General features: G+C 47.7%; 1 protein-coding gene across 2 annotated transcripts in view; it reads left to right on the top strand.

The window, feature by feature from the left end:
• GRHL3 (grainyhead like transcription factor 3) overlaps positions 1–13,066 on the top strand; it is a 30,002-nt gene extending 16,936 nt beyond the window's left edge. For both annotated transcript variants that reach the window (XM_054802450.1, XM_054802451.1), the window contains exons 7-17: positions 23–176; positions 992–1,103; positions 1,724–1,818; positions 3,486–3,644; positions 4,227–4,305; positions 4,708–4,841; positions 5,729–5,763; positions 6,479–6,567; positions 6,712–6,797; positions 7,943–8,007; positions 12,301–13,066. In XM_054802450.1, the coding sequence (XP_054658425.1) occupies positions 23–176; positions 992–1,103; positions 1,724–1,818; positions 3,486–3,644; positions 4,227–4,305; positions 4,708–4,841; positions 5,729–5,763; positions 6,479–6,567; positions 6,712–6,797; positions 7,943–8,007; positions 12,301–12,415 (1,123 nt within the window). In that variant the 3' untranslated portion in view covers positions 12,416–13,066. The remainder of the gene's footprint in view (positions 1–22; positions 177–991; positions 1,104–1,723; positions 1,819–3,485; positions 3,645–4,226; positions 4,306–4,707; positions 4,842–5,728; positions 5,764–6,478; positions 6,568–6,711; positions 6,798–7,942; positions 8,008–12,300) is intronic.
• Positions 13,067–14,018: the final 952 nt, after the last annotated feature.

Raw genomic sequence — 14,018 nt, 5'->3', positions numbered from 1 at the left:
TTCTCTCTTTGTTCCATACAAGTGACTTTGAATACACTCTGGGGTCACCCAAAGCCATTCACATCAAATCTGGGGACTCTCCCATGGCCTACCTCAACAAAGGACAGTTCTACCCCATCACGCTGCGGACAGCTGGAGACAGCAAATGTTTACACTTGTCCTCAAATAAAGTGAAGGTAAGAGACAAGCTGACAATTTTGCTGACACATGCTGTAATCAGACATCCAGCAATTGTACTGGCCTGGGAACAGAGCTGAACATGAAGAGTAATGGCTTTGTGGCTCATGTTGGCTTAAAGGGATGAATGGGATGGATTCACTCATAGCAAGCTAATCCTCTGATGCACAGCAACAGCCTTCATGTTACCTGTCAGTTGAAACCTTTCACAGTAAGGGCAGGGATGCACAAGAGGCCTCGCTAGCTGGAGACTGGCTGGGGGCTCTGGTGGGAAGACTTCTGAGGTGGAGAGAGGTTCCCCATCTTGCTCTTGGGATGTGTGGCCAGGCCTCAGAGCCACCCCTGAGACTAAGCTGAGCTTCAGTTCCCAGCAAAGAAACCCGGTCCTCCAATCCTGAGCAGTATTTAGGGGCTAGACTTTGGACATCTCAAGACTTACAGGATTCCTGAAACTAAGAATTTCCAGAAAAAGACCATTTAGGCTGGCCCAGCCTAATACTTGCTGCAGCACTGCTAACATTCCCCCAGCACAGCATCCTTGTATGCCTTGGAGTCAGAGGAAACTCATGGGCAGTGCAATTAGGGGGCATACAGGGCATCTTGGTTTTGGTCCTGGCTCTGTCACTACCTGCCTGCATGACTCCGTTCAAGTCCCCTGCCTTGCCTGCCTCAGTTTCCCCAGCAATAAAACATTAACAATGACACTAAGCTGCCCTTGGCCATTGCATGGATGCACTGGATGGACAGGGCGGTGAGGGCACCAAGCATTAGCCTGCTGTGTATACTGATATGGGATATCCTTGCTGTGTTTCAGAGTGTTGTGATGATTGTTTTTGACAACGAAAAGATCCCAACGGAGCAGCTCAAGTTCTGGAAGCACTGGCATTCCCGCCAGCCGACGGCCAAGCAGAGAGTCATTGACGTTGGTATGAGCAGGGCTGTCTGATTGTGCTGGCTGGATGGAGTTGATGATAACTTCTGGCACCATTTTACTGCCTTTCCAATACACAGTAATGCAGTTGAAGCTCCAGGATCTGGCCCAGGGGAAAGTGGGGAGGAGCAGGCTGATCCGCTAGTCTCAGATACTTTCAGGCTGAGGAGCTCTGGGGGCTCTAAGACAGTGATTGCCAAATGCAGGGACATGTGTTAGGAGCCCAAGGTACATCAAAGAAGAGCCTCAGTCAGAGAGACAGAAACTGCTAAACTATTTTGGCTCTTACAGATGTGACCTGTAGCCTCTTGGAGTCTAGGAATCTGAGCTAGAAATGGCTTTGGTACTGCTGGTCCTTCTCCACTGCCACCACACTGTGTGTGATGCTGGGCCAGACAGAGGTTTTGTCCATGCAGCTGAGCACCTTGTGGCTCAGAGCGAGACATGTGGCTGTTTGAATTTAGAAGCAATCTACATTGACTTTGCATAATATCACTACTCAAAGGGCAGTTGCCAGCCAATATCCTCGAGTCATTTCTGGTCTCTCCCTTACATATGTACACTAAGGTATAAACTTAGCGTTAGAGTATAAACTGCTTCTCCATTGCATTTCAGCTGACTGTAAAGAAAACTTCAACACAGTGCAGAACATTGAGGAGTTGGCCTACAATGCACTGTCTTTTGTGTGGAACATCCATGAAGAAGCAAAGGTACACACTGCTTGTGGAAGGGATATGGGAAGCCTCGGTCCACAGCAAAACTGTAGCGTCCTTTCTGATGGCCCAGGCACGTCCTTCCCACTTCTCAGCTGAAAGACAGGGAGAGTTTCAAATACAAACAATCCCATTCCAGTGGCCCCAGGTAGTGTTTGTCTGCCAGGACAGTGAGGAAGGACACCATGCTGCTCTGTGTGTTTAAGCATTGCCATTAGCTAATAAACACTGTGGGTACACCTGAGACTGGCTAAGAGATGTTTTTTTAGTGCTGATGGATAACTCTAAAGAAAGCCTTTTGCAGCAGGCAGCCTAGATCAGGACTCTACTCACATGTAGGTGAAGCCTATTTAAATAAACCACAGCTTAGGGAACAAAGACCCTCCTTTCAAGGCAGCATGTTGATGCAGAAATGACTGACCACCCTTCTGTGGCTTGTGTGATGTGGAGGGGAGCCAGGCAGGTCACAAGGTCCCTTTTGACCTTAAAATCTGTAAAGCTTTTATCAACATCTTTCTAGCTCTGCTGTCTCTTCTGCATCTCTTCAGTCTCTGGTTAACACTTTGTATCTGGTGTGGATTGAGAGGAGCATGTAAAAAAAGATGAAGTAACTAAGAAAAAAAGAAAAGCATAAATACCCCATCTCTCTGAAGAGCTTGGGAAAACTCTGGTTTGCTTTGGGATCTCAGTAAGCCTTTCTTTTAGCCCAAAGGTGACCTTGGTCTTTTACAACCCAAGAGGTTAACAAATGTCTTCAAGGTGAAGTTGTCAGAAATGGAAATATGTCAGGTATGTGGCAAGCCCTCAGGGACACCTCAGCAAAACTGGATTTAACTCTTAGCAGAAGGTCTGTATATGCACTGGCCTGGGGCAGGTAAAGGTGAGACTTCAGAGAGCTGCGAGGGCTGGGAGCTGGACAAGAGGGGTCAGGTATTTGCATCGTCTGTAGCACCTGTACTTCTCTTCATGCAATTAAACTTCATGCCACAGTTAAGTGGTTTTCTATATATAGGTACTGACTACATCTGACGTTAGGTTTCAGGACTGAAATCCTCAGCCACAGCCCTGCTGGAGGGAGCTGTGGGAGCTTCTCCAGCTGCAAATCTGTCCCTAGAGTCCAGGGGAAATTTCAAGGTCACACAAATGAGTTTGTAATTTGGAGATACAATGTGGATTAGGGTTGTGCTCAGCTTTTCTGCAAAAGTTTCCACTGGAGGTAACTCCATCCCAGTGATAAAGGAGAGCAGTGTGCGATGAATATTTACTTAACTAGCAGCAATGATTTGTAATTCCTGAAGCTGTAGTCTAGCCCTCCTCCCTTCCTCCAGGGCATTGCTGTCTGAGGGTCCCTTGTTCAAATGAGAGATCAGAAATATCAGCAAGAACATCCCCAGGCAGCCTTCGCATCTGGTCTGATGCTTGCCTGAGCTGGTGGGAGTGGATAGCCTAAGTGTTAATGAAGAGATGGAGAGCTGCAATAGGTGTGGAAGGACTTGTGGTTGTGATCAGGTGGGAAACCAACAATTCACATACCTGGCTGATGCTGGGAGGGTTGGAAGGATATCTCAGTAGCTGCTTTTGTTCCTACCCACTGCTCTCATTGCTGTTTGAGAATAATGTTTTCAGCACCAACAAATTGTACCAATTTCTGTTCCTATTTTCAGGTATTTATTGGGGTGAATTGCCTGAGCACAGACTTCTCCTCCCAGAAAGGAGTGAAAGGTGTCCCGCTCAACCTCCAGATAGACACTTATGACTATGGCAATGGAACCAGCCAGCTGGTGCACCGTGCCGTCTGCCAGATCAAGATATTCTGCGATAAGGTAGAATATTGTTTTTCCACCAGATTGTCCAAGAGGAATTTTAAACTGGTGGCCAGTGACTCCAGGAGAAAAAAAACAGAAAGGTTGTGAGAGTCTAGACAAGCCTAGAGGTCAGGGCTGAGGAACAGAGATGGTTAGTCCCCTCAGCTGAGATGGGACAGCGGGGATGTGTCTGCACTGCTGAGGCCTTTGTAGAACAGGGTCATTAGAAAGTTTTCCCTATATCAGACCTACATGGGATTGTGCATCATAATAAACTCTATTTTTGACAAGTTTTTAAATGGCAGAAGAGATGAGAATCTCCTTAGAGGTTCTTCCCCAGCGTCAGATATCTTCCCATGGAAAAATTTCTCACAGCTGTTTTTGTCAGCATTTTTCATTTTTAAATCAAATTTATTTTTGTTTTTTAATTTATAAGTATCAGAAAGTTCTGGATGGCCTGTAGAAGGTCTCTGAGATGAGCATTTTTGAAAAAGGTTGCCTTTACCTCAATGTGCTTACCTCCCAGAAATGGCCAGTAAACCCTCTTTTGCCAGTGTTAGAACTGTCAGTGCCCTAACTTTTGCCTTATCTTCCCCACAGGGAGCAGAGAGGAAAATGCGGGATGATGAAAGGAAACAGTTCAGAAGGAAAGGAAAGTGCCTGGACTCCAATAACAATGGTCAGTGCTAGTGTTTGTTACCCGATCCGAAGTGTGTTGAAATCCATGTAGGCTTGTCCGTTAACTTCCACAAGATCTGGCCCTGGGTATTTCCAAGCCTGATGAAGTCAGCACCATTCAGAAATGACTTGCCAGTCAGGTCCTTGCCTGGTCTCCTACCAAGACTCTTGAAGCCTTTTATTAATACTAACCAACCTTCCTGAATTGTCTTGGGGTCTTGGCAGGGAGCTGTCCCTAGGGGAGAGAGCACTGGGCGAGCCATGTAGGTCTGGTTCTGCAGGGTCCCGTCTTTTTTCTAATATTTCTGTTGGGAGACCTTGGGCAGGCATTTTCCCCTCTCTGCATGGAGTTGCCTCTTAAACTGCCATCTGAACTGAGATGAACTAGACTTTCCATTTGTAGGTCTGAAAGGCTGTTTGCTCTCTGGCTTCAGAGGGAATGAAATCACGTTCCTGAGGCCAGAGACTGACCTCGAAACCCAGCCAGTCCTGTTTATCCCCAACGTCCATTTTTCAAACCTGCAGAGGTGTGGCACGGTAAGTCCCTTCAAAAAACAACCAACCTTTTGCCCTCATCTGTCACTCCCATCATTTCCAAACTGATCAGCCCCCCAGATGTGACTTGTGTTATGTAAAAAGCAAAACCAAACCACAGTTCTGTGGAAATGTGGTGAACTTGAAGACGTAGCTGTCAGTAGTGGCCTAGATAGTCATGCAATAGTGATGGGCAAGATAACCTTTCCAGGTTCCTTCCAGCCAGATATTCCTATGGTTCACAGGTATCATCTGCAGCTTCCGCAGAGCACTGGAGTGGTAGCAAAAATATCAGCAGAAAGTCAGCTATAGAAAAATGTGACCATATCAGTCCCTGCATGTGTGGGACATCTCTCACTTGTCCTCTGCCCTGCTCTATCCCCTTTAACTTGAGGAAACCTAGACCTAGACCTAACAGCCTTCAGAACTCATCAGTGTTCCCTCAAGAAACAACTGTCTCAGTTTGTCAAAAAGGGGGAGAAGCCATCTGTGACAATTCTGTAGCATCCTGCTGCGGTGGCTGCCGTACTGATGCATCAGCGTCAAAAACGGGGACTGGAAGAACCTGTTTTACAACCAAAGAACCCACTGAGAAACTCGGTCCTTGATCCCAAGCAGGTTATGAGATTTGACCTGCTTTTGGGTCTAGCTAGTGGTGTGTTCAGGTCTCTTCTAGACGGAGGAGGAGAATCTAGATAGGTTCTTTATATCAGGTTTCATTTAATCTAAGAAACACATACAGATGTTTCGGTTTAATCGCATAGGAAAAATGATGGACTGGGAGGAGGGAAATCATGTTTAAAATGTGCCCGTATTCCCTTGCCCCAGCTTCATTGGCACACAGTGATACTGTGCAAACTAAAAGATCGATGTTTCCTTTCCATTTCAAGGTGCTCCCTCCTGCTGTTCCCAACTCTGCAAACAGGTAAGGATGCAGCAGTTTGTATTTCCCATCCATCAGCTGCTCTGTTTCTTTGGGTATCTTACGGCTGTTTGATATCCATAGGCAGCATATACCTACAGGTGCAAAATAACACAGCACAGTGTCTCCCTGAAGCCCTTGAGTGTCAAAATATGTGTTAAACTTTGGTGTAGAATGGACTTGATGCAGAAACACAGGTACTTTTCTTTCCCTACCGGTGAGCCACTCCAACATGAGTCTGGTCCCTGACTGTCCTGCTGTTCTTATTGAGACGATATTGGATAGAGGGAACAAAAAGATCACAGAACTATCACTGAAGGGTTCAAGTAACCAGAGGCAGATACTGCTGTAAAATAAACTGGAATGAAGTAGAAATCACACTTGTAATGTGTCTAGAGTGTGGAGAGCCAGCATTTACCCTGGGCTTGATCCACTGTCTAGTGATATCAATAGAGAAACAATGACATGAGGGTGCAAAAGGCTTTTGTTTATGATGTGATACCAAAACCACTCCCTGCACTCCCTGATGTCCCTGTGTGCGTTAGGCAGGAAGTTGCAACTCTGGCAGACACTCTGCTGCCATAATTACAGAACTGATATTTAATTGCTGGATGTTTGTTGAAGTAATTGGTTGTTCAATCAAAAGTTCGATCGCTGGAATTGTTTTGTTCGCTGCTATTGTTCTGTCCTCTTGAGACTATTGTATTCCTTTCCTTAGGCTGCCCTTAAAACGGAGTGGTGCCTCATTCACAGATGAGTTTGACCCGATACCTCCAAAGCAAACCAAGGAAGATGATCCTCTGAGAGGTGACCCCTGGGATGGGGACTCTTCTTGAATGTAGTGTCTCATTTGATTCAAGTAACCTTGAATCTTGAATTACGTGAGGCCACATCACTCTGAGAGCATGACGTAAGGAGCCCTGATTCAGTGCTGTGCTTTATCTCTTTCAGTCTTGTTGTATGTGCGGAGGGAGTCAGAGGAAGTGTTTGATGCTCTCATGTTGAAGACACCAGATCTCCAGGGCCTCAGGACAGCTGTAAGTCTTATCAAAAAACTGTGGCACATGAACAAACTGCAGACAAAAGGGCAACGGTACTTGGTATATAGGGAGCTGGATATAAGACTGCTTAGATCTCATGTCTTCTTTCTCTTGAGAATGGAAATGGAAACTGTGAGGAGCAGGTGAATTCTACCCACAGCTCTTGGCATGGGCTGTGTGTTGTTAGTGCTGCAGGGGGGAAGAACACTCCTCATGGCAAGATGTTTTGTTCAGATCATAATATAAGTCTTCTCTTGTGACAATACATTCATATTTTCCATTGTAGAACACCCTTTCCATTCTCAAGGCTGTAGATGTGCAATCTGAAGCCAGTTCTGGCCTCATGCTGGAATTCCCTGTGTTGTGTTTGAGGCGCGCACAGACATATTTCTGTGATGATTATCAGCAGCACTTCTGATAACCCACCTCTCTTTGGAGATTGCTGGGAAGGAAACAAACAATAAACCTTCCAGGTTTGGGGTGGCTTTATGGCTGCATTTTAAGCTCTGTTGGTTTTACAGACTTTTAAAAATAGTTTGAAAAATGTCAGCACAGAGGATTCTTTGCTGTCTTCTCTCTCCCCCATCCCTCACCACAAAGAGTAAAAAAACCTCTACAGAAAATGCTTGTGAAAAAGCTACAAAACTCCTGTCATCCCAAGACCATAACTATACTTGCCTAGGGCAGGTCTGCCAGAAGGCTTTGCAGATCAGCTAAAATCTAAGCAAAAGGTGCAGCTGGATGCACCCACAGCAGACACAAACCCTTTCTGTAGTTTCTCTCACCTTTTGGTGCATCAGCAAAGGCAAAGCTCAGCGCTCCCTGTGCCCGGCACGTTGAAGCGTCAAGCCCCCAACAGGCCAGGGAACGAGAGAAAGAAAATGAAGATTATTCTCCAAGGTTCCTGGCCTGGTGGTAGCCATCAGAAAGAAAAACCAAGGCCAAGCTGCAGCCTGCCCATCTGCCCACTGCAAGACACAGACACATTGTCCTGTTCAGATCCTTGCTTTGGCCTTTTTTCTTGAGTAAAAGGGAGGGGGAATCCTTTGCTGCTGAATCCCCCTGGCTCAGTGTTGTCTTTGATGTTTATCATTGGAATTTCATTTTACAAGTACAAAGAATTGCCATGTTTTCTCTCACAGATTTCAGAAAAATATGGGCTTCCTGAAGAAAGCATTTATAAAGTCTACAAAAAATGCAAAAGAGGGTAAGCTAATCTCTCATCTGCTTTTATGCTGTGCCTCTAAAACCCTACTCTCTTTGGTACCCTGCCATAGGCTGAAATAGCGTTTTAACAAGATAATAAAAAGCATGGCCATGTGAGTCTGCTATTTGGAGCATATAAAACTCGGATCTTTCTGGGCTTTAAAGATCTGGGATAATGCTTGTTTGTATTATATTTGTTTGGAGTGTAAAGTCTCCCAAGGAAAGGAAGTTGGATGAAGGAGGAATTGTTTGGGTAGTTTAATGGGTGTTCCTTTGTGTCCAGTCTAAAAGCCTGAGGTTATAGACAACTTATCTTACTGCCATCAGAGAAGTAGAAATGTTTGCGTCTCCAAACCAAGTGCCTAAATGTTCCTGGCTCAGAAAGAGACGGTACTGGCTGAATAAGAACATGGGCAACCCGAGTGGAAAAGAGGGGAGATCTGAAAGGGCAGTGTCAGTTCCCAGCCTTGCCATCCCATCCCCAGACCAGGGAGGTCAACAGGAACCTTCACGCTCATTTGGGAGGTCCGTCACCACCCCGAAGGGTCAGACCCTTTGGGGCACCCCCGGTATGGAAATGCAGGTCTCACTTGAGACACTTGGGCGCTGCTGGGAGACAGGTATAGCTCTACAGGGGGTGACAGCTAAGGTTGGCAGGAAATGTGAAATGGCTTCTCAAGTGATTTCAACATTGTGTTTATTAGTGACTGATCTGTGTGGATCTCCCCCATGGCTGAGAGGGAATGGGCTGAGGACCAGCCGCTGAGTCTTCTGTGGAGGGCGGAGGTTTTGATGTGGAGCCAAGTGCCACTTTCAGAAATGTTTTTTGGACTGAAGAACTTGCTCTGAGTCGTCTCCATCTCTGGCAGTGAGTTCTCCCCTCAGCTGATGGAAAGGGAACGACTCATAAGCTCCCAAGCTTATTTTCATAAAGCTAAATCCAGAGCCCTTCTTGCAGAGTGAGCGAGCAAGATATAATCAGGCTTTGCAAGCAGCAGTGACTGCCTGGGAGATGAACTCATTGTTGTTGCTGGCCCTGGTCCAGAGTTTGAGCATGGGGAGAGACAGGCAGAAAGGCAAGGCTGATGCCAGGCCCACGTTACACAGCCCCGCTGTCCTCACCAGCACAGCCCCCCAGAGAGGTCGTATGCATAACAGAACATGGGAACAGAGGCCTTGGAGCTGAGGGTTAGTCCAAAGTTCTGCTGCTGCATTTGCTTTCTGGTGACCGTGAGATGAGAAAGTCCTAAAGGTCCTCGGATAGGATCTTCCAACTCATTTGGTGTCACCATAACGTGATCCCCGTGGGACTTCACCTGTTTGCTTCAAGGGGAACAGAGCTAAGGTGAGGCTTGGAGGGGCAGAGGCAGTGGGCTCTCCTCCGTGCTGTGACGTGGGGTCACTGAACTGGGAAGCTGTTACAACCCCCTCACCTCTAAACCCACAGCTGAGCAACCTTTCCCCATTTAGGAGGGATTTTAGATACAGTCCTAATTTTAAGGTGATGGATGGGCCATAGGGAGGTATCCAAAGTTGTCAGGGGGCACTTTCACCTGTTCCTGAACTCAGGGCCCTCAGTGCTGTTGGGTGCTGCTCATCCACTAGCCCCAGAAATGGAAATTTTCTCCCCAAAGAAAATGAGCAACACAGGCACAAGAGAGGGGTTGTCCTGTACCCCTTCAGTCAGAGAGCGCCTCAAGTCTGATCTCGAAGAAAACTGCCAAGGACGGGGGGGCAGGGGGGAGGTCAGTTTTTTATTACAGCTTCAGGACTGAGCCTAAACTCGGGTGTGTCAGCTGTGGTGGTGGCTTGTGCTGTGGCCATCACAGGTCATCAGACCATCACGATGGCAGCTCCTCTGAACCAACTGACTGTGAGCATCTGCCACAAGGGAGATCCAAGCACTGATGAGTTTGCAGGTGGACCAGGAAATGGCACTGCGTCAGGGGAGAGGCCACCTATGCTTTGTTTTGCTTTGGCTTTGTTCATTACGTGATCTGATAAGAGTAAATGTTGTTTAATAATGATTGGGAGGGAAAATAGGCAGATGTCCTTTCCATCTCTTCCCCAAAATGGACGACCAGAGAGGTATCTAATGAAAAGGCAATGCCTGGAAATTAAACAAAAAAATAAACTTGACACCTAGTTTAACGAAAGCTGGACATTCCTGATGCCATAGGTTATTGCTGAAGTGGGGTGGACATACAAGATTTTCTCCAGTCTATCAGATGGCAGGGTCAGACACTGTTTCCTGCTCCCCCAGATTTAATTTTCCTTTGAATAATTTTATCCTCTTGCTCCACCCTAAACAATCCTCTCTTGGTAATTACAGCTTGAGGGTCAGATCTCCATCTAGTGTAAAGTAGTGAAGCTCAGTGGTACTACCTGGATTTACAGCAGGTGAGGACCTACTGTCAGCCATGGGCCGCCTCAGTGTGATGAGCTCACGCACATGAACTTAGTCTCAGGGTGACTCAAGAGCAATAATAACTAATTTCGTATCTTGGTGAGGTTTGGTCTGGAAAAACAATACAGGGCTCAGATTCCTAATCATCACTCCCTTGAATCTTTTGTGGTTGAGAAATCAGATGGAAGCAGGGTAGCAAGAGGTGACTTCTCTGGCTTCCTGCACTGCGATAGTCAGAGATAACTGGGGCAGGTCTGTTGCAAGGCTTTTTGTGAGAATCCACCCTTGGGTGTCCATGCTGCCTCTCTGGGGAGGGCTGGACTCCCTGGACTTGGGGCTCTGGGCCCCTTGCTCCCAGGCAGCCCCAGCGCCACTCCTGTCTGGTGCCAGGAGGTGAGATGCAGCCGTGATGGTTATGATCCACCGGGAAGACCCCTGGATGGTGTCAGACCCCGTGTGTCAGCCCCTGCCACGTTGAGTGGGATGCCCTTCCCCAACTGTGCTGTGACAGAATTAATAGCCTGTTGGTGAAGTGTTTTGTGTCTGCTGAAAGGCAGCGTGCTGTTGAGCCCGGGGACAAAGTTCACACCAGAACAGATTGGACATGGGGACAGAGCTCCCACCCTCACCTCTGAAATTTGGGCACGCTGGGCTACGGCTGTGACTAGCCTGTCCGTACGCGCTGCGCTCCCACGGGCAGGACAGTCGCTGCAACCCAGTGTGGTGCGCTGACCTCCAAGGCATTCCCTGGAGGCACAGCGGGGCCCATGTTTGTGCTTGTTCAACTGTGAGATTTGTTAGATGCTCAGCCTTTTCTTTTTCTTGTTTTTAATCTTGGCTTGTGGAGCATTGCACAATTAATGCTATTGCCCCATTAATGACCCCAGCAGGAACCTGGAGGGGATGTGCTTTCTGCAAAGAAAGATAATTTGTTCTCTTTGTTTCCTCCAAACAGTTACAAATTTCACATCTGATTTATGGGAACAGAGCGGGGTGATGCAAAGCTGCCCCGCTACTGCCTTTACAATAACGAGGGGCTCTTGTCTGGCACAGAACTGCAGCCTCAGGTTTAAATCAGCTGTTGAGAAGTTTCCTTCTCCCCATGTCTCCGTGTAATTGATTCCAGGTCAGCGAAGCTGTGTGATCTGCACCAGGGTTGGAGGAGTGCCCTTGAGCACAGGCAGGAATTTGCCTCTGGCTGGAGCAGCTGGCTGCTTACACTCAGCCTGCTCATGTGTGTTCCTCACAGAAGAGGCTCCCAGGTAGTGCTCAGGGCATGTCTGCATGGGAGGTTGTCCTGGAGAGGAGGAGGGAATCCTATTCCGAACTGCTTCCATCTACTCCCAAAGCAGTCGCAGCTTGTTCAGAATAATGCACCCCTAAAAGCACCCAGGCAAGAAGCAAGGAGTGAGCAATTCTGCTCTAAACTCACACCCTGCCGTAATCCAGATTAATTTGCCTGTGTGGCAAATGCTGGGCCTAGGCATGTTGAGGGTAGAATTGCGAAAAGCTCTGCAGGATGTTTTTTTGTGTTGTATCGTGGCTTTAATTTGAGGGGCTGAGCCACTCAAACTGGGTAAGGGGGAAGCTGTGGTGCTTTCTTGTGCCTCCCAGAGCAGCCTGGCAGCGGCCAACCCACCCGGCTGCCAGGCAGCGAGGAGCATGGCTGCGATAACACAACTGATCAGTAACAGGGCAGTAAAGGCAATTGTTAATGGGAATTTTGTGTGGAGACATTTTGTAGAGGGCTGCCCCTGTGCCACGAAGCTTTGTCAGTGATGTTATCCCCAGTCTATGGCTGGTATGCAGTAATGTCCATCCTTCCTGACCGCTCTGCAAACCCTTTCACATACTGCATCTGACCCAGCTGTTCTCCCTCTCCTTTAGGATCCTAGTGAATATGGACAACAACATCATCCAGCACTACAGCAACCACATGGCCTTTCTCCTGGACATGGTGGAAGCAGAGGACAAGTTCCAGATCATCCTCAAGGAGCTATAAAGAGCCATAGGCAGCACTTACTGGGACTTCTCTCAAGGCCGGCAAGTTTGATGCAACAGAACTCAACCTAGTGCCTCAACTTGTTGCCGTTACTTGAATACATTGCCTCTGGGGAGGGCCTCGGCCTCACAGTTCCGGGCTGGAGACTGCTTGGAAGCTCTGTTATCGATGTGAACATGGAACTTCTCTCTGTTGAGTTTATTATTATTTTTTTTATTTTATTTTATTTTATTCCCTTCTGGCAATGGGCCTGACCTTCTGTTTCACAGCTGGGAATATGAAGGTACGCTAACATAGCTGTCAGAGCCTGGGAAGAGGCCAGGGACTGCCTCTGCTCGCGGTTTGCCTTGGCCTGTGACTGATCCGACCCTGGGCTTTGGCTTTCCCCCAAGCCACCAGTCGTGCAGAACCTTCATTTCCAGCGGGGCTGAGCCCAGCTCCGAGCTTCTCTCTGTCCACAGAGACTCTCACAGGTGCATTTGGAACTCACTGCTGAACGGACACTGCCTGCTCTCATGGCCCCCACCTGCTGTATCTCTTGTAAATACCATGAAGGCCTCCACAGCCCTTGTTTATACATTTCTGATATATTGTTCCTTTTATATTTTATATATGTATAAATATGCATTATTTTATATTTGACTCAGTACGGTGACACAGAGCATTTCAAACACAGGCTGCTTCACATTTCTCCGTGAACTCCTTTTGTAACTGTGTTGTTGGTTTTGTGGTTTTGGATATTCCATAGTAATAAAGGTTCAAAAATGGAAAGCGAACTGTTTTCACCCAGCTTGGAGTTGGGGAGGGCTGGGCAGGAGCCAGGCTGGGAGATGATCTCAGAGGCACAGAAAGGACTCAGGGTTGGTTTTGCACTGCACGAGGAGTTTGTCTGTCTGAGCTGTCTGTCTGAGAAGGGGTGAGAAACAGCAAGCACTGCCGATCTGCTCACCTCTGCAGCTATTGCTCCCACCTCCTCCTAAACCCTCCCCTTCTGCAGGCTGGGCTCCGTCCCAGTTCTCTGCCAGCTGGAGCAGACATGCCGTCACGGTGCTGTGGGCAGGCGGAGGTTACTGAGCAGTTCTAGGCACATCCCTTTGATGGAGGGATTACGTTACACAGATTTGGTAAAATTTTGCGCAAGTCAAAAAGCAGTGCCCCGGTTTACTTCTGCTCATGGGAAGAGCAGCTCAGCATCTGTTTTGTCACAGAGGCGGTGTTACCTTCTGTCACATGCTGCACTGGCTGTTTAAGCTCCCCACATGTGCTGCCTCTCAGCCACCAATTCTTCGCCCCTGTGCTAAAATTGTCTGCAGCTGCTTCCCAGTTAGGTAAAAAAACCACCAAGGGCAGCCTGGCAGGGACTTTCCTCCTCCCTCATTTTCATCCTCTGCTTCTCCTGTCCCCATCAGAGAGATGCCCCTGAGTCCTGTGACGGGAAGAGTAAGCAGCTCTACTCCCACTGGGAAGGGGGTTTGAAATGCTGAAACACATTGGGCTGGTGAATTTTGGATTACTTAAGTGTTGTTATCACGATGAGGAAGGCCTCTAAGATGAGACTCTGATAACTTTGAAGGCTTATCAACCTCTAAAGATCTCTCCCAGC

Source organism: Grus americana, chromosome 23 (assembly GCF_028858705.1).
Source record: "Grus americana isolate bGruAme1 chromosome 23, bGruAme1.mat, whole genome shotgun sequence".
NCBI classification, from domain to species: domain Eukaryota; kingdom Metazoa; phylum Chordata; class Aves; order Gruiformes; family Gruidae; genus Grus; species Grus americana.
Note: the sequence above shows the minus strand (reverse complement) of the source record. Positions and strands in the feature narration are given on the sequence as shown.